The sequence below is a fragment of the Salvelinus alpinus genome, chromosome 2 (genome assembly GCF_045679555.1).
Source record: "Salvelinus alpinus chromosome 2, SLU_Salpinus.1, whole genome shotgun sequence".
NCBI lineage: Eukaryota > Metazoa > Chordata > Actinopteri > Salmoniformes > Salmonidae > Salvelinus > Salvelinus alpinus.
In genome coordinates, this window is record NC_092087.1 from 102,209,907 (window position 1) to 102,230,330 (window position 20,424).

The 20,424-nt window shown below is 39.8% G+C and overlaps 1 protein-coding gene across 1 annotated transcript; it reads right to left on the bottom strand.

Annotated features, from left to right (window-relative positions):
- Window positions 1-14,217: 14,217 nt before the first annotated feature.
- LOC139547382 (S-antigen protein-like) lies at window positions 14,218-16,936 on the bottom strand. The gene is made up of 3 exons (XM_071356353.1): window positions 16,198-16,936; window positions 15,838-15,935; window positions 14,218-15,708 (listed from the first exon to the last, which is right to left on the bottom strand). The coding sequence occupies exons 1-3, from the start codon at window positions 16,679-16,681 to the stop codon at window positions 15,508-15,510; spliced, it is 783 nt and encodes a 260-aa protein (XP_071212454.1). The 5' UTR covers window positions 16,682-16,936; the 3' UTR covers window positions 14,218-15,507.
- Window positions 16,937-20,424: the final 3,488 nt, after the last annotated feature.

Genomic DNA, 20,424 nt, shown 5'->3' on the forward strand with positions numbered 1-20,424 from the left:
GCTCAGAGAGAATAACAGAGTTTGGTATTTTATTAGGATCCCCATTAGCTGTTGCAAAATCAGCAGCTACTCTTCCTGGGGTCCACACAAAACATGACACATAATACAGCACATCAATAGACAAGAACAGCTCAAGGACAGAACTACAAACATTTTGTAAAAGGCACACGTAGCCTACATATCAATGCATACACACAAACTATCTAGGTCAAATAGGGGAGAGGGGTTGTGCCGTGAGGTGTTGCTTAATCTGTCTTTTGAAACCAGGTTTGCTGTTTATTTGAGCAATATGAGATGTAAGGAAGTTCCATGCAATAGGGGCTCTATATAATACTGTACGCTTTCTTGAATTTGTTCTGGAAACTTGGGGACTGTGAAAAGACCCCCGGTGGCATGTCTGGTGGGATAAGTGTGTGTGTCAGAGCTGTGTGTAAGTTGACTTGTAAGAACTTTGATGATATCTGTACATTATAGGAACACCTGTGATGACAAAAGTACAATGATTCATGTTTTGCTTTAGCTTGAGATTAAGAATCAGTGGTTGACACCTTGCAAGTGAATGAAAAGGTCAACTGTACAAAGTCAGATGTTGAAACTATATTTTAGGTAACAGATGGATAAAGGGAACTAAGAGTTCCTGTTGATACTATGTTCCAGTCTTACTTCCAGTCTGACATGATAGCAATAAGGGGAAGAGTGATTGGGAAACTAACTGCCAATAACGCAATAAGCTGAACTCCGCCTAGCAGAGACATCTTTGTATTAGCAACTATTAATTATGAGCTTATATGGTATTAAAGTTAAGGGACATCACCCTGGGCGGGGTGATCCTCAGTAGGGGATAAAAAGGGAAAACACCATCTTTTGAACTGAGTGTCTTGCTTGCAAATTGCTGTAAGTGTAAACTCCGGGTTGCAATCCTTATTAAACAAACTAACCTCTGATCAAATAAGTTTTCCTGTGGTCTCTTCTGTGCACATAGGGCAGAATTCCCTTACAGACTATGCAAACAATTTGGGATTTTCAACACATTCATGTTTCTTATAAAAAGAAGAAGTGATGCAGTCAGTCTCTCCTCAACTCTTAGCCAAGAGAGACTGGCATGCATAGTATTTATATCAGCCCTCTGATTACAATTAAGAGCAAAACGTGCCGCTCTGTTCTGGGCCAGCTGCAGCTTTACTAGGTCTTTCCTTGCAGCACTGGACCACACGACTGGACAATAATCAAGATTAGACAAAACTTGAGCCTGCAGAACTTGCTTTTTGGAGTGTGGTGTCAAAAAAGCAGAGCATCTCTTTATTAGGCTAGACCTCTCCCCATCTTTACAACCATTGAATCTATATGTTTTGACCATGACAGTTTACAATCTAAGGTAATGCCAAGTAATTTAGTCTCCTCAACTTGTTCAACAGCCACACAATTCATTACCAGATTCAGCTGAGGTCTAGAACTTAAGGAATGATTTGTACCAAATACAATGCTCTTAGTTTTAGAGATGTTCAGGACCAGTTTATTACTGGCCACCCATTCCAAAACAGACTGTAACTCTTTGTTAAGGGTTTCAGTTACTTCATTAGCTGTGGTTCCTGATGTGTATATTGTTGAATCATCAGCATACATGGACACACACGCTTTGTTTAATGCCAGTGGCAGGTCATTGGTAAAAATAGAAAAGAGTATAGGGCCTAGAGAGCTGCCCTGCGGTACTTTACATGTTTGACATTAGAGAAGCTTCCATTAAAAACCCTCTGAGTTCTACTAGATAGATAGCTCTGAATCCACATTATGGCAGAGGTTGAAAAGCCATAGCACAGACATTCTTAAACAATAGGTTATGGTCAATAATATCCTTGGCTGCATTGAAATCTAACAATAGAGCTCCCACAATCTTCTTGTTATCAATTTCTCTCAACCAATCATCAGTCATTTGTGTCAGTCAGTCAGTTTCTTAACTTCTTGAGAATACAGGGGGTGCTATTTTCCCATTAGCATAATTTGCTCTACAGATTAAACTGCCTCTTATTCAATTATTGCTCTTACTATATGCATATAAATAATACCATTGGAAAGAAAACAATCTCTAGTTTCTAAAACCGTTTCAATTTTGTCTCTGAGTGATACACAAGTCATTTGACAGCACTTTCCCTGACCAAGAAGTAGAATGCAAGAAGTCTATGCTCGCTTCAACGCTCTGCCTATATATGGTCATGACCCCTATGACCAGAAACACACTTCATTCGCCTTCCTCTGGGTGTCAAGAGGACGTCAGAGGAGAAATTCTTTGTTTATCTGGTACTGACGTGAAATAAGACCTATTTCTTTGGCGTGACCGACAACTTCCGGTTTTCTGATTCGCACGAGTTGGAGCTGCGATTGTGTACTGTTTTGCTGGCGTTATGGATGAAAACTATCTCCGTGTCGAATTTTGTTTGATACATGTGACCATATCATCGTAATGTATGTTTTTTCAATATAGTTTAATCAGATTATTTGAATTTTTTCGGGAGTTTTGTGGTGTTCCGTTGTCTGAATTTATTTACGTTTGAGATCCGTGCCACTCGACCGGTACCTGTGCTAAATGGAGTGGGCAAGGAACAATTCTGAACGGAACCAACGACTCATCTTGACAAAGGACACTTTGATCAACATTCTGATGAAAGATCAGCCATAGTAAGACCCAATTTACGATGTTATATCATATCTGTTGTGCATGTGAACTGGCCGTGGGCGCCTAGCCGAATCTGCCTGGTATAGCTATGCTAATTTAGCGCTACATTTTGTTTTCGTTATAAAACATTTCATAAATCTGAAATATTGTTTGGATTCACCAGATGTTGGGCTTTCAATATCTGTACGCTGTGTATTTTTCTGAAATGTTTTAAGATGAGTAATTCGTTATATGACGTTGGTCTCTGTAATTGTTCTGGCTGGGTCAGCACTATTTCAGATTGCAGCTGCAATGTAGAACTGTGATTTATACCTGAAAAATGCACATTTTTCAAAAAAAAAACTATGCTATACCATAAATATGTTATCAGACTGTCATCTTATGAAGTTGTTTCTTGGTTAGTGGCTATATATATTTTTATTTAGTCGAATTAGTGATAGCTACTGACGCAGGAAAAAGCTGTTGGGAGTAAAAATATCGTGTCCTTTGCTAACGTGGTTAGCTAATAGATTTACATATTGTGTCTTCCCTGTAAAACATTTTAAAAATCTGAAATGGTGGCTTTATTCACAAGACCTGTATCTTTCATCTGGTGTCTTAGACTTGTGATTTAATGATATTTAGATGCTACAAGTTACTTGTGACGCTATGCTAGCTATGCTACTCAGTGGGGTGGGGGGTGGGGGGTGCTACCGGATCAGGGTTGGTGACTCGTGAGAAGTTTTAACAGGTACATGTTTATCAATAATTGGAAGAAGCAATTTCATATGGTAAAAACTGGTAAACACATTATCAGTCAACAATAAAAGACAACGGGAGAACTGTGTATGTGTTATGGCAGATTCGGCTAATGTGTTATGAAATATCAATATACACGCTAAAGTCAATGTGATATGAAATATCAATATACACGCTAAGAGAAGTAATTTCTCTCTCCAGTGTGGATTCTCTAATGACGTTTAAGTGACTGTTATGAGTAATATGTTTTCCAAAGGTCTGAGCTTTTGTAAGCCTTTTCCTCTTTCTAAGCCTTTTCCTCTGTGTGCAGTCTTATGTGTTCTTTCAGGCTTCCTAAATGGTTAAAAGCTTTGCACACTGTGCATTTTCTCGTGTTGGTTCAGGTTGATTTCCTGGTTAAAACAGGTTGATTTCCTGGTTAAAACTCTTTCCACACTGGGAGTAGTGGTAAGGCTTCTCCCCTGTGTGTATTATCTCATGAACTTTCATGCTCCTTAAATGGTTAAAACTCTTTCCACACTGTGAGCAGTGGTAAGGCTTCTCAACTGTGTGTATTCTCTCATGTTGTTTCAGGTTCCCTAACAGATTAAAACACTTTCCACACTGCGAGCAGTGGTAAGATTTCTCCCCTGTGTGTATTCTCTCATGTCGGTACAGGTCCCTTAACTGGTTAAAACACTTTCCACAGTGGGAACACTGGTGTCTTCTTGTTGGTTTGGACGTCCCTGGCTCTGGTTCCTCTGAGCCTGGTCTTTCTCCTGCCAAAGACAGTGTGTTTTTAAAAAAAGAGACCTGAATGAAACCTCCACATGATAAATAGGCCTTGCTACGAGGGTAAATCCTAATCAGATCGCTCAATAACCTAAGGCCAGTTTTAACAATCTTGGTGTGATTTTAAAACAAATGTTTTATAGTTTCCTGGTAATTACTGATGATGTTTACATTACTTATTTATTATTTCTGTTTTACAAGTCAGAACACAAACTAAACCGTTCTTGGACACTCAAGACACAGACGTCGCTTAATTCCAATCGAGCAGGTGGTTCTAAATATATAACTTTCATAGCTGTATGATACAGAATGCGACCTACAGTCGTGGCCAAACATTTTGAGAATGACATAAATATTAATTTCCACAAAGTTTGCTGCTTCAGTGTCTTCAGATATTTTTGTCAGATGTTACTATGAAATACTGAAGTATTATTACAAGCATTTCATAAGTGTCAAAGGCTTTTATTGACAATGGCATGAAGTTGATGCAAAGAGTCAATATTTGCAGTGTTGACCCTTCTTTTTCAAGACCTCTGCAATCCACCCTGGTGTCAATTAACTTCTGGGCTAAAACATCCTGACTGATGAATTTGTGGGTTTTTGTTTGTCCACCCGCCTCTTGAGGATTGACCACAAGTTCTCAATGGGATTAAGGTCTGGGGAGATTCCTGGCCATGGACCCAAAATATTGATGTTTTGTTCCCCGAGCCACTTATCACTTTTGCCTTATGGCAAGGTGCTCCTTCATGCTGGAAAAGGCATTGTTCGTCACCGAACTGTTCCTGGATGGTTGGGAGAAGTTGCTCTCGGAGGATGTGTTGGTAGCATTCCTTATTCATGGCTGTGTTCTTAGGCAACATTGTGAGTGAGCCCACACCCTTGGCTGAAAAGCAACCCCACACATGAATGGTGTCAGGATGCTTTACCGTTGGCATGACACAGGACTGATGGAAGCGCTCACCTTGTCTTCTCCGGACAAGCTTTTTTCCCAGATGCCCCAAACAATCGAAAAGGAGATTCATCAGAGAGAATGACTTTACCCCAGTCCTCAGCAGTCCAATCCCTGTACCTTTTGCAGAATATCAGTCTGTGTGCAGATGCACTCACACCTGCCTGCTGCCATTCCTGAGCAAGCCCTGTACTGGTGGTGCCCCGATCCCGCAGCTGAATCAACTTTAGGAGACGTCCTGGCGCTTGCTGGACTTTCTTGGGTGCCCTGAAGCCTTCTTCACAACAATTGAACCGCTCTCCTTGAAGTTATTGATGATCCGATAAATTGTTGATTTAGGTGCAATCTTACTGGCAGCAATATCCTTGCCTGTGAAGCCTTTTTTGTGCAAAGCAATGATGACGGCACGTGTTTCCTTGCAGGTAACCATGGGTGACAGAGGAAGAACAATGATTCCAAGCACCACCCTCCTTTTGAAGCTTCCAGTTTTGGGGGGGGGGGATTCAGTTCATTTGCATGGCAAAGAGGGACTTTGCAATTAATTACAATTCATCTGATCACTCTTCATAACATTCTGGAGTATATGCAAATTGCCATCATACAAACTGAGGCAGCAGAAAATTCATATTTATGTCATTCTCAAAACTTTTGGCCACAACTGTACACACTTCCTTAAACATAAAATAAGTAAATAAGTAATTTTAAGTGGAAGTCCAAAACTTGTTTTTACGTCGAAGACACAAAGCACATCAGTAAAATCTCCCCGTTGTCGAAAGGGTTCGAAACATGCTGTTTAAATGGCCCAATTTCTTATTTAGACGTTCACAGATTTTCAACATTTTGACTATCGCTGATGTCATATTTTAGGTAAAAAATAAAGTGAAATATTTGGGAAGATGTTCCTAAAACTGAGAGTAACTACAATAAACAAAAATATAAACGCAAAATGTAAAGTGTTGGATGTTTCATGAGCTGAAAAAAAAGATTGCAGACTTTTTTACATCCCTGTTAGTTAACATTTATTCTTTGCCAAGATAATCCATCCACCTGACAGGTGTGGCATATCAAGCTGATTAAACAGCATGATCATTACACAGGTGCACCTTGTGCTGGGGAGAATAAAAGGCCACTAAAATGTCAGTTCTGTCACACAACACAATGCCACAGATGTCTCAAGTTTTGAGGGAGCGTGCAATTGGCATGCTGACTGCAGGAATATCCACTGGAGCTGTTACCAGATAATTGAATGTTAAATTCTCTTCCAGAAGCCTCCTCCAACATTGTTTTAGAGAATTTGGCAGTACATCCAACTGGCCTCACAACCACAGACCACATATAACGACGCCAGCCCAGGACCTCCACATCGTCTGAGACCAGCCATCCGAGTTGTATTTCTCTTTGTAATGAAGCCCGTTTGTGGGGAAAAACCAATTCTGATTGGCTGGGCCTGGCTCCGCAATGGCTGCGCCCCTGCCCAGTTATGTAAAGTCCATAGATTAGGGCCTTGTTTATTTATTTACAATCACTGACTCATATAAACTGTAAATCGTTGTTTATATTTTGGTTCAGTATACACACACAGTGCATTTGTTAAAAACTTCTCTAGAATAGGGGGCAGCATTTTCACGTTTGGATGAAAAGCATATCCAAATTAAACTGCCAGCTACTCATCCCCAGAATATAAGATATGCATATTATTAGTAGTATTGGATAGAAAACACTCTGAATTTTCTAAAACTGTTTGAATGATGTCTGTGAGTATAACAGAACTCATATGGCAGGCGAAAACCTGAGAAAAATCCAACCAGGAAGTGGGAAATCTGAGGTTTGTAGTTTTCAACTCATTGCCTATCGAATGTACAGTGTCTATGGGGTCATATTGCACTTCCTAAGGCTTCCACTAGATGTCAACAGTCTTTAGAACGTTGTTTGAGGCTTCTACTGTGAAGGAAGGGGGAATGAGAGCTGTTTCAACCAGAGGTCTGCCAGAGTGGCATGAGCTGATCATGTGCCTACGTGAGAGCGACCTGCGTTCCATTGCAATTCTAAAGACAAAGGAATTCTCCGGTTGGAACATTATTGAAGACTAATGTTAAAAACATCCTAAAGATTGATTCATACATCGTTTGACATGTTTCTACAAACTATAATATACATTTTTGAACTTTTCATCTATACTTTCGCCTGGACTTGCCCGCGCCTCGTGAGTTTGGATTTGTTTACCAAACGCGCTAACAAAAGGAGGTATTTGGACATAAATGTTGGACTTTATCGAACAAAACAAACATTTATTGTTGAACTGGGATTCCTGGGAGTGCATTCTGATGAAGATCATCAAAGGTAAGTGAATATTTAAAACGCTATTTCTGACTCAACAACATGGCGGTTATCTGCATGGCTTGTGTCTGAGCCCCGTACTCGGATTATTGCATGGTTTGCTTTTTCCGTAAAGCTTTTTTGAAATCTGACACAGCGGTTGCATTAAGGAGAAGTATAGTATGTGTATAATACTTGTATCAACTTTTATACGTTTATTATGAGTATTTCTGTAAATTGATGTGCCTCTGAAAATTTGCAGGATGTTTTCGATGCACAACATTACTGACCATAAAGCGCCAATGTAAACTGAGATTTTTGGATATAAATATGAACTTTATCGAACAAAACATACATGTATTGTGTAACATGAAGTCCTATAAGTGCCATCTGATGAAGATCATCAAAGGTTTGTGATAAATTTAATTTAACCTATATTTCTGCTTTTTGTGACTCCTCTCTTTGGCTGGAAAATGGCTGTGTGTGTTTTTGTGACTAGGCTCTGACCTAACATAATTATATGGTGTGCTTTCGCTGTAAAGCTTTTTTGAAATCGGACACGATGGGTAGATTAACAAGAAGTTAAGCTTTAATTTGGTGTATTGCACTGGTGAATGCATCAAAGTTACATATTTCTAAAGAATATTTTTGAATTTAGCGCTCTGCCTTTTCAGCGGAATGTTGTCGAGGGGTTCCACTAGCCATAAGAAGTTTTAAGACTCCATAATGTATCATCATTAGCTGCTATAGTCCTCCTTCAAGACTCCATAATGTTTCATCATTAGATGCTACAGGCTACAAATCAACAATGGGTGTCATATGAATCTTTACCACTTGCTCTGTAATATGAGTAGTATTCGGATTTCATTCAAACATTTCTTACATGAATATTGAAAATATAAATGTTGATTTTTGTATACAGTGATCCCTCGCCACTTCGCGGTTCACTTATCGCGGATTCGCTATTTCGCGGATTTTCATAATGCATTTTTTTTTTTTTTTTGGTGCATTGTGCTCTGCATTCTGATTCGCTAAAAACTCACTCCCGCTTCTTGTATCAAAACATGCTACGAATTGTGCTATCATTTTGTCGTCTCGTGCAGTTATGTGTACGTACATAAAACAGCTTGGCAAATTTACATTAAGTTGGCCAGGAAGGAAGGAAGGACTAACGCTTGGTCGCTTAGCAACCATGGTGCGAATGGCCACTGAACTTAAGCGAGTAGCTGAGGAATGGGACCCTTTGATGAGCCGTTCATTACAGTTCTCCAACGTAATCGATGGTGGCATGTCGGTGTACAAGGATCTTTTTGCAAAGAAGAAAAAAGAGCGACAACAGCTGCCTATCACTATGTTCTTCTCCCGAACAAACACACCTGCACCGCGGGCTTCAGAAGAAGAGAACACTGCAGAGCGCAGTCAGGATGCAGCGGCCCAGTCTGAAGAGCAGTGAAACGGCCTACACGTGAGTCACTGTATTTGTATACATGTAATAGTTGCTAATTGTAAAAAAAAAAAAAGTTTTCTATTTCGCGGATTTCACTTATCGCGGGTCATTTTCGGAACGTAACCCCCGCGATAAACGAGGGATTACTGTATATTGTTGAATATAATATACTGTAAGGGTATATCAGTTCCAGGATCTCTGCTAGTGTTAAAGTTATGGGCCATTTTATACAGAGAAATTGTGGCGAAATCCTGCATGGAGCCTTCACCATGCGCTGTCACTTTAAGAGCTTTAGATCTTCTTTAGAAAGAGTTTCATGCTGGTTTTTGGAAAAATGAGACAGAAATTGTAGCTTTTCTCGGTGGCTCCCATTTTGGCTGTAGTGTTTCCAAGCGCGTGGAGGAGAGCGCGTTCTTTGGTATTTTCCTCCGGTAAAGACAATAACGATTCTCCGTCTTAAATTGTATTGTTTATTTACGTATTAGGGTACCTAAGGTTTGATTATAAACGTTGTTTGACTTGTTTGGAAAAGTTCATTAGTAACGTTTGGGATTCATTTTGTATGCATTTTGATGGAGGGAAACTGGGTGGATTATTGACTGAAGCGCGCCAGCTAAACTGAGTTTTTATGGATATAAAGAAGGACATTATCGAACAAAAGGACCATTTGTGATGTATCTGGGACCTTTTGGAGTACCAACAGAAGAAGATCAAAGGCAAGGCATTTATTACATCGCTATTTCTGACTTTCGTGGTGCACCTGCCTGGTTGAAATATGTTTTTCATGCTTTTGTGCTATATAGGTGCTGGCCTCAGATAATCGCATGGTGTGCTTTCGCCTTAAAGCCTTTTTGAAATCTGACACAGCGGCTGGATTAACAAGAAGTTAAGCTTTATTTTGATGTATTACACTTGTGATTTTATAAAAGTTAAATATTTATAATTCTGTAGTTTGAATTTCGCGCTCTGCAATTCCACCGGATGTTGGCCAGGTGGGACGCTACCGTCCAGACACAGACTTCTGTCCATAAGAAGTTAGAGGGAGTTTGCGTGAGAGCTCATGTTTATTGTCGTTTGAATTGTATTGATTTTTTGTGGGACTGTTTACATTTTAAGGCCTTTGTTGTCTATGAACACACCCACCCACACACCCATGCATACCCCCCTGCACTCCACCACTGGGAGGTAATACAGATTATTGCAAATCCTCTAATGTTGATGATTGGGTTCTTTCTTGCGAATTGTTTCTATGAAGTTGCCATTAAATTGCTCTGCCATTATTATTGTATGAGGTATTATTGGTTGGGTTACCCCTGGGCTGTGACGGGCGTTTTTTTGGTGGGTCTTATGTTCTCTCCCCACTGGCTATCTGGCCAACAGCCTCCACTCTATTCAGTATCTTCTGCTGATGTGTGCCTGGTAGCACTACTCTACTCTTTTCCTTTCAGCAGGTTAATACCTGCCTGGCGCCCCAACAAAATCTTTATCTTTACGCTCCTCTAACAATACAGCTACAGAATTAGCATAGTAGGCCAATGTAACTTAAGGTTACCTGAAATATTTAGGACTAACTTATTCCTTGCCACCCATTCTGAAACTAACTTCAGCTCTTTGTCAAGTGTTGCTGTCATTTCAGTTGCTGTGGTAGCTGACGTGTATAGTGTTGAGTCATCCTCATACCTAGACACACTGGCTTTACCCAAAGGCATGTCGTTAGACACACTGGCTTTACCCAGTGGCATGTCGTTAGTAAAAATTGAAAAAAGTAAGGTGCCTAGACAGCTGCCCTGGGGAATTCCCGATTATACCTTGATTCTGTTGTACTGGCTTTCATTCTGGAACACCCTCTGTGTTCTGTTAGACAGGTAGCTTTTTATCCACAATATAGCAGGGGGTGTAAAGCCATAACAAGTTTTTCCAGCAGCAGGCTATGATCGCATTGTATCTGGTCAAACTATTTTTTCAAAAAGTGTAACGGTTGGTACCAGGCTGATTGGTCAGCAATTTCAGCCAGTAAAGGGTGCTTTACTATTCTTAGGTAGCGGAAAGACTTTTGCCTCCCTCCAGGCCTGAGGGAACACACTTTCTAGTAGGCTTAAATTGAAGATATGGCAAATTGGAGTGGCAATATCATCCACTATTATCCTCAATCATTTTCCATCCACGTTGTCAGACCCCGGTGACTTGTCATTGTTGATAGACAATTGTTTCACCTCTTCCACACTTACTTTACAGATTCAAAATTACAATGCATGTCTTTCATAATTTGGTCCAATATACTTGGATGTGACTTGTCATTGTTGATAGACAATTGTTTCACCTCTTCCACACTTACTTTACAGATTCAAAATTACAATGCTTGTCTTTCATAATTTGGTCCAATATACTTTATACAGCGTTTGTTGCTGGCATGTCATGCCTAAGTTTGCTAATCTTGCCAATTAAAAAATTATTCAAGTAGTTGGCAATATCAGTGGGTTTTGTGATGAATGAGCCATCTGATTCAATGAATGATGGAGCAGAGTTAGCCTTTTTGCCCAAAATTTCATTGAAGATGCTCCAAAGCTTTTTACAATCATTCTTTGTCATTTATCTTGGTTTTATAGTGTAGTAGTTATTTTTATTCAGTTTAGTCAAATGATTTCTCAATTTGCAATAAGTTTGCCAATCAGTTGTACAGCCAGACCTATTTGCCATATTCGTGGATAATTGTCTCAGAAATATAACACTCGTATAAGAACTTGTAAAATCAATAAAGACTTTTAATATAATGTATCACAAGCCGGGGTGATCCGCGGATCACACACCTTCCCAGAGCACTGGCTCTGTCTTATACACACACACACACACGAGATCATGACATACTTTAATTAAATTACTTCTCCTAGGTCATCTGCCACCATTATCCTTCAATTCAGGCTTCCTGCTTGTTTACGCCCAATAACGCCTGTATCCGCTCTTGATTAGATTATAATGGAGGCAGGACCCTCTTGTCTCCTAAAATTAATATATGTCTATCTTACCCTAAGCACTTATGGCCTTTACCCTAAGCACTTATGGCCTTTCCTCTCTATTTAATCTTCATAATGGTGTCCTGCTCTTTTCATAAATGCACTTTAAAGCACGTATGGCTTCGGCCATTTTACTATCTGTTTTATCTTTGGTTTCCTGTATTTACCAGAATGGCAAATGCACTCATGTCTGCCTTGTCCTCCTATTTTCTAATGTACACCTGTCTATTGTTTAATAGTGTGATATCTACCTCCATATGTAACAGTAACTCCTACACCATCTCTTTTTTTGCCTCCCTCTACACCAGGTATTCCCAAACTGGGGTACGCCAAATAAAAATGTGATTCACATTATCAAACAGTCCATTTATAATTTCCAACGGGGCTATACATTTGGGTGAGGTTTTTTTCTCACCTGAGTAGCCTCATTTCCCTGCCAAAAATAAAATTAAACCATCTAGTGTTCAGCGAAATAACAACACAATGTCAAATACAGGTAGCCTAATCAAATACTTAACATCCAATCACATTAACCGTTACTCTCTCGCGGGAATTCCACTAACGGTCCATATGTAGCCAAACGTAGCTGCTGCTGATGTTGGTATCTGTACTGATGGAGCAAATGCCATGACAGGGAAACATAGTGGAGTGGTAACGCGCGTGCAAGCAGTTGCTCCCGACGCCACTTGGGTACACTGCAGCATCCACCGAGAGGCTCTTGCTGCCAAGGGAATACCTGACTGCTTGAAAGACGTTTTGGACACTACATTTTCTGCACGATGCAATGATATGGGCAGCGACCATGTAACGCTTTTACAAAATACAGAAGCGCGCTGGTTATCAAGGGTGCAAAGTATTGACACATTTTAAATACAGACACAGACTGTGTGGAAAATTATTTTAGACAGACTCTCTCCAATACAACATTGCAGAGTTATGTGCATCCTTTCAAGCACACCCTTCTCATTAACCTGTGGTGAGTTATTTACAAATGTCAAAGAACAAATAAGGTTTAATATGTAAGATTGTTAATAAATAAAGAGCAAAATCATTTATTATTATTATATTATTTGTGCGCTGGTCCTATAAGAACTCTTATAGGAAGTAGAGGTCGACCGATTAATCGGAATGACCAGTTAATTAGGGCCGATTTCAAGTTTTCATAACAATCGGAAATCGGTATTTTGGGCCCCGATTTTTTATTTAATTTATTTTTTACACCTTTATTTAATCTTTATTTAACTAGGCAAGTCAGTTAAGAACACATTCTTATTTTCAATGACGGCCTAGGAACGTTCTGCCAGATTTTTAACCTTGTCAGCTCGGGGGATCCAATCTTGCAACCTTACAGTTAATTAGTCCAATACTCTAACACCTGATTACATTGCACTTCACGAGGAGCCTGCCTGTTACACGAATGCAGTAAGCTAAGGTAAGTTGCTAGCTAGCATTAAACTTATCTTATAAAAAACAATCAATCAATGACTGTCATTGCTCCAATGTGTACTTAACCATAAACATCAATGCCTTTCTTAAAATCAATGCCTTTCTTAAAATCAATACACAAGTATATATTTTTAAACCTGCATATTTAGCTAAAAGAAATCCAGGTTAGCAGGCAATATTAACCAGGTGAAATTGTGTCATTTCTCTTGCGTTCATTGCACGCAGAGTCAGGGTATATGCAACAGTTTGGGCCGCCTGGCTCTTTGCGAACTAATTTGCCAGAATTTTATGTAATTATGACATAACATTGAAGGTTGTGCAATGTAACAGGAATATTTAGACTCATGGATGCCACCCGTTAGATAAAATACGGAACGGAATAAACGTTTTGTTTTCGAGGTGATAGTTTCCAGATTAGTCAAAGGTATTTGGTTTAGAGAGAAATAGTCGACGAATTATAATTCCTGTAATAACTTGCGGCTGAACTTGAAAGGGGTTCTATCGTTATTTTACCGTTCATGTCTTCCATAGAGAATGTCTTGATCTACTTCAAATAAGGTCTTCGTGGAGGAGCAGACTGACAGGGGACCATGCAGACAAGCTCTGCTTTCTGCACTACAACCTAAAACTTAACTGGGAATATTGAAGACCCATGAAAGCTGGTGGTTCGTTTTAACATATGTTCTCATGTTATTTGAGACTAAATTGATTTATGTATTATATTAAGTTAAAATAAAAGTGTTCATTGTTCATTCAGTATTGTTGCAATTGTCATTATTACAAATATGTGTGTGTGTATGATATATATATAAAATATATATAATTTGTTTTCTTTTTATATATATATATATATATTTTTTTTTTAATCGGCCGATTAATCGGTATCGGCTTTTTTGTCCTCCAATAATCGGTATCGGCGTTGAAAAATCATAATCGGTCGACCTCTAATAGGAAGAGCTGGGTTTTGACAAACTCACACTCATTCTTATGTTTAATAAATGTATCGTATAGTGTGTGTGTGTGACCGGCTTACAATGATGGCAAAATACAACACTTGAGAGTGCGCTGACCCTGGTGCTAGAGGGGGTACAGCTGGTTGAATGTTTGAAGGGGTATCGGACTATAAAACGTTTGGGAACCACTGCATATACACCATACCATTTTTCTATTCCTCATCAATCCACGTGGATTTAACAGTTTTTACAGTCATTTTCTTATCGGGTGCATGCTTATTAGTAACTTGGATAAGCAATTTCATAAATCTGTCATGGGCAGCGTCTGGTTGCTCATCATTACACACCACGGACCAACAAATATTGATTACATCAAAAACATAGGAATCACTACAAAACGTATTGTATGACCTCTTTTACACAATATTAGGCCCAGCCTTTGGAACTTTGGTTTTCCTAGATATGGCTACTATATTGTGATCACTACATCTGATTGATCTGGAAACTGCTTTAAAACACATTTCTAAAGCATTAGTAAAGATATGATCAAAATATGTTGATGATTACATTTCTGTACTGTTTGTAACTACCCTGGTAGGTTGATTGATAACCTGAACAAGGTTGACGGCACTGGTTACAGTTTGAAGCTTTCTCTTGAGTGGGCAGCCTGATCACAGCTTTCCTCCAGTATTAGTTCATTAATTAACAGTGTCTGGAGTTTAGTTTTCCTGTTCTACAGTCTTATAAAGATAGGGGGGTTGACTGGGACAGACAATGTAACATCCATAATATTTTGAGAAAATGTTTTTGAAAAACGAGCACCTTACATAGGATCATCTTATAACTGTCTCTCTGAAGCTACCTTTCATCAAGGTTTTATACGGTCTATTGGTTTCTCTATTTTCATTGGCAGAATCCTTTTTCAGTGTTATGATATTCATAACATCCATATCCACCAGTCTATCTTCCTGTCAACTAACAGAACTCTGCTGGTTGTCCTGGTAACAGATACCAGTCTATCTTCCTGTCAACTAACAGAACTCTGCTGGTTGTCCTGGTAACAGATACCAGTCCATCTTCCTGTCAACTAACAGAACTCTGCTGGTTGTCCTGGTAACAGATACCAGTCCATCTTCCTGTCAACTAACAGAACTATGCTGGTTGTCCTGGTAACAGATACCAGTGGGCAGATCTATTGTATTTGTTCAAACTAAACTACAGCACTTACTTTGATGTGTCAAATCTGATCCTTTCTTCTCTTCTCCTCCTCTCACAGTTCCACTCAGCCCCGTTGTTTTCCTGCAGTCCACCAGCTGCACAAACAACCTCTTCATACCCAGCAGTAAGGTGCTACTGGGAGAGGCACGACACGGGGACTCCAGGAGGGAGGAAGGGCTAGCGTTGTCCTGGTAACCATAAACAGGGGACACAGACACATATCATTATGGATGCTGATGCCACTGTTGTCATGAAGTGCTTTACAGAAACCCAGCCCAGACACAGCAAGTTGTATGCTAGACCAGACCAAGCTGTACCATCTGGTGTTTTGATCTGGAGAGACTCTTCTCTGCCTCGTCAGCATCAGGATGTTGTTGAGGCTCCCCAGAGGATCCACGATAGTCAGGTCTCTCTCCTGTGTTAACGAGAACATCAAACCGATTGTAAACTTATGATCTTCTATTGCAATCATAGGGTCTTACAAGAGGCATGAATATGTCTAAAAAGGACCTAAAATGGCCACTTCATCATGATTTTATAAAATAATGTTTGTGTTGCAAATGTGAAAGGGTAGTTTCATGAAATGGGTGCCTTTTGTTTCCTTTGATATTGCATGTACAAAATATGCAACAATATTGAATTTGAAAAGCCTGCTATATTAGATGAGGTGCACTCACTGGTGTTAATCTGATATTCTGTCTCCTCCTCTTTCACTCCCAAAACGTCTTCCTCCTTCACCTTTATTGAGATAGCATCCTCTTCCTCTCTAAAAGTTTCTATCTCTTCTTTCACTGTAACAGCCTCCTCTTCTTTCACTATAACAGCCTCCTCTTCTTTCACTATAACAGCCTCCTCTTCTTTCACTATAACAGCCTCCTCTTCTTTCACTATAACAGCCTCCTCTTCTTTCACTGTAACAGCCTCCTCTTCTTTCACTATACCAGCCTCCTCTTCTTTCACTGTAACAGCCTCCTCTTCTTTCACTGTAACAGCCTCCTCTTCTTTCACTATAACAGCCTCCTCTTCTTTCACTATAACAGCCTCCTCTTCTTTCACTGTAACAGCCTCATCTTCCACGACATTGTTCAGTCCCAGAGCTTCTTTCGCCATACAGCAGACCCCCTCTCCTTTAGCAGGGGAGGAGTAGTTTAGTGAGCTCATGGTCGGGGATGTTAGCTAGTTAGTTAGCATTAGCCTAGTGCTAGGCTCAGTATCAATCTTAAACAAGTTTGCAAATTGAACAAGCTAATTAGGTTATGGGTAATCAGTTGATAAGTCAACAGAAATGTGTTTAAAACACTGAGATTAGCTAATGTACACAAACACGGTGTAACGCGTCAATCTATCGGTTTTATGTTGGCTAGCAAGCTACCGAGGTGGTTGAAAAAGTAGGCGCCTTGTTGTTCCTGAAGAAGCATCCCGTCCAGTCCATTATACGTCACGCAAGAAGCGTCACCTGAAAGATGCATATCGCTTCTGCTGGCTGGAGTGGGTAACGCAGTTTGGAAACAACAGTTACTACACTTTTTTATTGGAAAGAACGTCATAATAATTTAACAATAAGCTGATATATTTTCTCTTACGTCTCACAAATAATACTTTCCTGTACGCAGACGTAGAATCTTAATATGAATATGTAGATGATGAATAAATACATCTATGAATAGGTAGTGTTTTAATACAGATTTGCTCTGTTTATTTTCACATTCGTTTTTATCTAGATGTGACGGTACTTTTACCTTAAAGTCACCCTCTATACAATACAAATCATACTGTAAACAATAGAGCAAATGCATCACATGTAAATAGCACTTGATTATCTGTGGTGCTTTACACTGAGTCTACAAAACATTAAGAACACCTGCTCCTTCCATGACTTAGACTGACCAGGTGAATCCAGGCTAAAGCTATGATCCCTTATTTATGTCACTAGTTAAATCCACTTCAATCAGTGTAGATGAAGGGGGGAGTCAGGTTAAATAAGGAATTTTAAGCCTTGAGACATGAGACATGGATTGTGCATGTGTGCCATTCAGAGGGTGAATGGGGAAGACAACATATTTAAGTGTCTTTGAACGGGGTATGGTAGTACGTGCCAGGCTCATCGGTTTGTGTCAAGAACTGCAAAGTTGCTGGGTTTTCCAGCTCAACAGTTTCCCAAGAATGGCCCACCATCCAAACAGTGGCGGTCAGTGCCGTTTAAGATGAGGCAGGACGATTTGTTTATTCATGGCCTTATTTCTATTACAGCATATTAGATGACTGTCATTCATATTCCATTCACCCTGTTCAATGTAACAGCGGTAGGTTTAGGCTACTACATGATACTAACATTTCCCCTATACCCATCATAAGGTTGCTACAACCTAGCCTATGAATGAAAGTTTAGAATGTAGGTGCACACTGGTCGAGAGAAACATTTGAGGTGACAGACAGTGACACATGGACAGACACATTCAATACTGCCTTGCACACTCTCGCCTGCATCTAGCTGAAATAGAGATTCTATTGGACAAATTCAGGTATGTTTATCCCGGTTTTGTTCCGTTTAAGAAACGTTTGTCAACAGAATCGGCTGAATGAATTCACCCCTGATGACGCGTAAACACAGTTCACTTTCACAACTGCCACGTTGTATTTCCTCTCACGTCAATTCGCTCACCTTTTCCCTTCGCTTGTGGACGTCAATGCACAACACATCAGCTGTAGGTGACCAGGAGAAAAAACCTTTCCAAACCAAACCATTTCATAACTGCTACACACAGCATCGTTGTCACCATATTAGCTAAAGTAACGTCATAGTCAACACAGCTAATATAAGTAACGTGTTAGTAAACCTGCTACAATCATGACAGAGCTCCTCTGTGGAGATGCTACATGTTTCATCATTAGATGCTACAGTCCTCCAACAATGGGTGTCATATGAAGCTTTACCACTTGCTCTGTAATAGGAGTAGTATTTTTCCTCGACTCACCTGTGTCCCCGCACATTGACTCTGTACCGGTACCCCCTGTATACAGCCTCGCTACTGTTATTTTACCGCTGCTCTTTAATATGAATTATTTGTATTTTATATATAACACTTATTTTTCTTAAAACTGCATTGTTGGTTAAGGGCTTGTAAGTAAACATTCCACTGTAAGGTCGACACTTAAAATTTGATTTGATTTGTATTTTGATTTCATTCATACATTTCTTACATGAATTTATTAATATAGAAAATATAAATATTGAAAATATAAATGTTTAGATTTTTTATATATATTGTTGAACATAATATACTTTAAGGGTATATTAGTTCCAGGATCTCTGCTAGTGTTAAAGTTATGGGCCATTTAATACAGATAAATTAGCATAGTAGGACATGTAACTTAAGGTTACCTAACATAACCCCGGTTCTATGAAATTATAAGCCTCGTTAGGGACGGAGTCTAGGGAGATCCAATCAAACAACGTCTGTCAAGCAACAGCTACTAGCAGATGACTCAACTTCCTATATAAGGGCCATAGTCTCTCCCGTCTTCACATCTAAGTACGTTTGTCTTCCATGTGTGAAAGGTAACCTCGTCATCTACCAACTACCATAGAGCTCATATACTCTCTGATGCCAAGTCTAGACAGGATCATCCCTCAGAGGTCCCCACTCTACTCACCGTATGTGTAGTGATGTCCAGTCAGTAGAACCTCATGAAGGTACATCACCACAACATGCTGCATTACAGATCTCTTGAACAGAGATGCCTTTGAACAATGCCTATGTTGTAGCCATACCTCTGGTGGATTGAGCCATCAAGCCCTCCGGAGGTGTCAGATCCTTGCTACTATAGAACCTCATGATAGTATTTTTTATTTGTATTTATTTCACCTTTATTTAACCAGGTAGGCCAGTTGAGAACAAGTTCTCATTTACAACTGTGACCTGGCCAAGATAAAGCAAAGCAGTGCGACAAAAACAACAACACAGAGTTACACATAAACAAATGTGCAGTCAATAACACAATAGAAAAATCTATGTACAGTGTGTGCAAATGTAGAAGAGTAGGGAGGTCATCTCAAGGACTCAAGGGCTGGAATCATCTCAAGGACTTCATCAAACTGACACTAGTGGAAGTCGTCTCGAGAATTCCAGAAAAATCTGTTTGGTCCTTCGCGATGTATATATTTCACTTATACACTAACTTCATCCGTCCGAGGATGATGCCTGGATAAAAAACGATTTTCCTCATTGGCTGGTTGTTCTGGAGCAGCCAGGACCTTCTGCCTGAAACTGAAGTGCTGTGTGTTATTAAAGCATGTACAGTTTAGGTCCTTCTTTGTTGAACAAAGACAACTGACATCCCCAGACATCAGCTCACCAGGAGCCATGGTGATGACCTGGTGTATTCTCATGGTGGAGGGCACCGCTTTTATGGGTCTTGGCATCATCTCCATCGCACGTTCAACATGGGCACTCTTCACACAGAACAGCTTCACTGACGTGTTTGTCTCATGGAGGTCTTTGTAAAGCTCCTGTGCATCGCTGATATCACGGCCCTTAGCCACCAACCTGTCTGCCGTTCTCTTCAACGTTCATGATGTGGACTTAGTGGTCAAGTTCCTCAGTGCTCCTTTCCTCTCCTTGCTTCTTTTGTATGCTGTTCTCCACTGTTTACGCTTCTGATGCTGGTCTGTCTCACTTAATAAATCAATTATCTTTTCTTTTTCCCCCTGAATCAACATTCCTTTTCCATCTCTCTCTCTCAAAGTACTGTTCCCTTTTTACTGGGTCAGCATTGTGACGTGCTAGACACTGCCTTTGTCGTTCTGCTGCTGATGTGGGTGCCATCATTCCCTAGATGTTTCAATGGAATAACGTTAAATCAAAGATTCTTAGAATATATACATGTATACACTATAATCATTG

Bases quoted from the DNA above. Each gene is read 5' to 3' on its own strand.
- LOC139547382 (XM_071356353.1), bottom strand. From the start codon at position 16,681: ATGAGCTCACTAAACTACTCCTCCCCTGCTAAAGGAGAGGGGGTCTGC. The intron at 15,936-16,197 runs GTGAGTGCACCT...TCGTTAACACAG, and splicing joins AGAATATCAGATTAACACCA to GAGAGAGACCTGACTATCGT. The intron at 15,709-15,837 runs GTACAGCTTGGT...TATGGTTACCAG, and splicing joins CCAGATCAAAACACCAGATG to GACAACGCTAGCCCTTCCTC.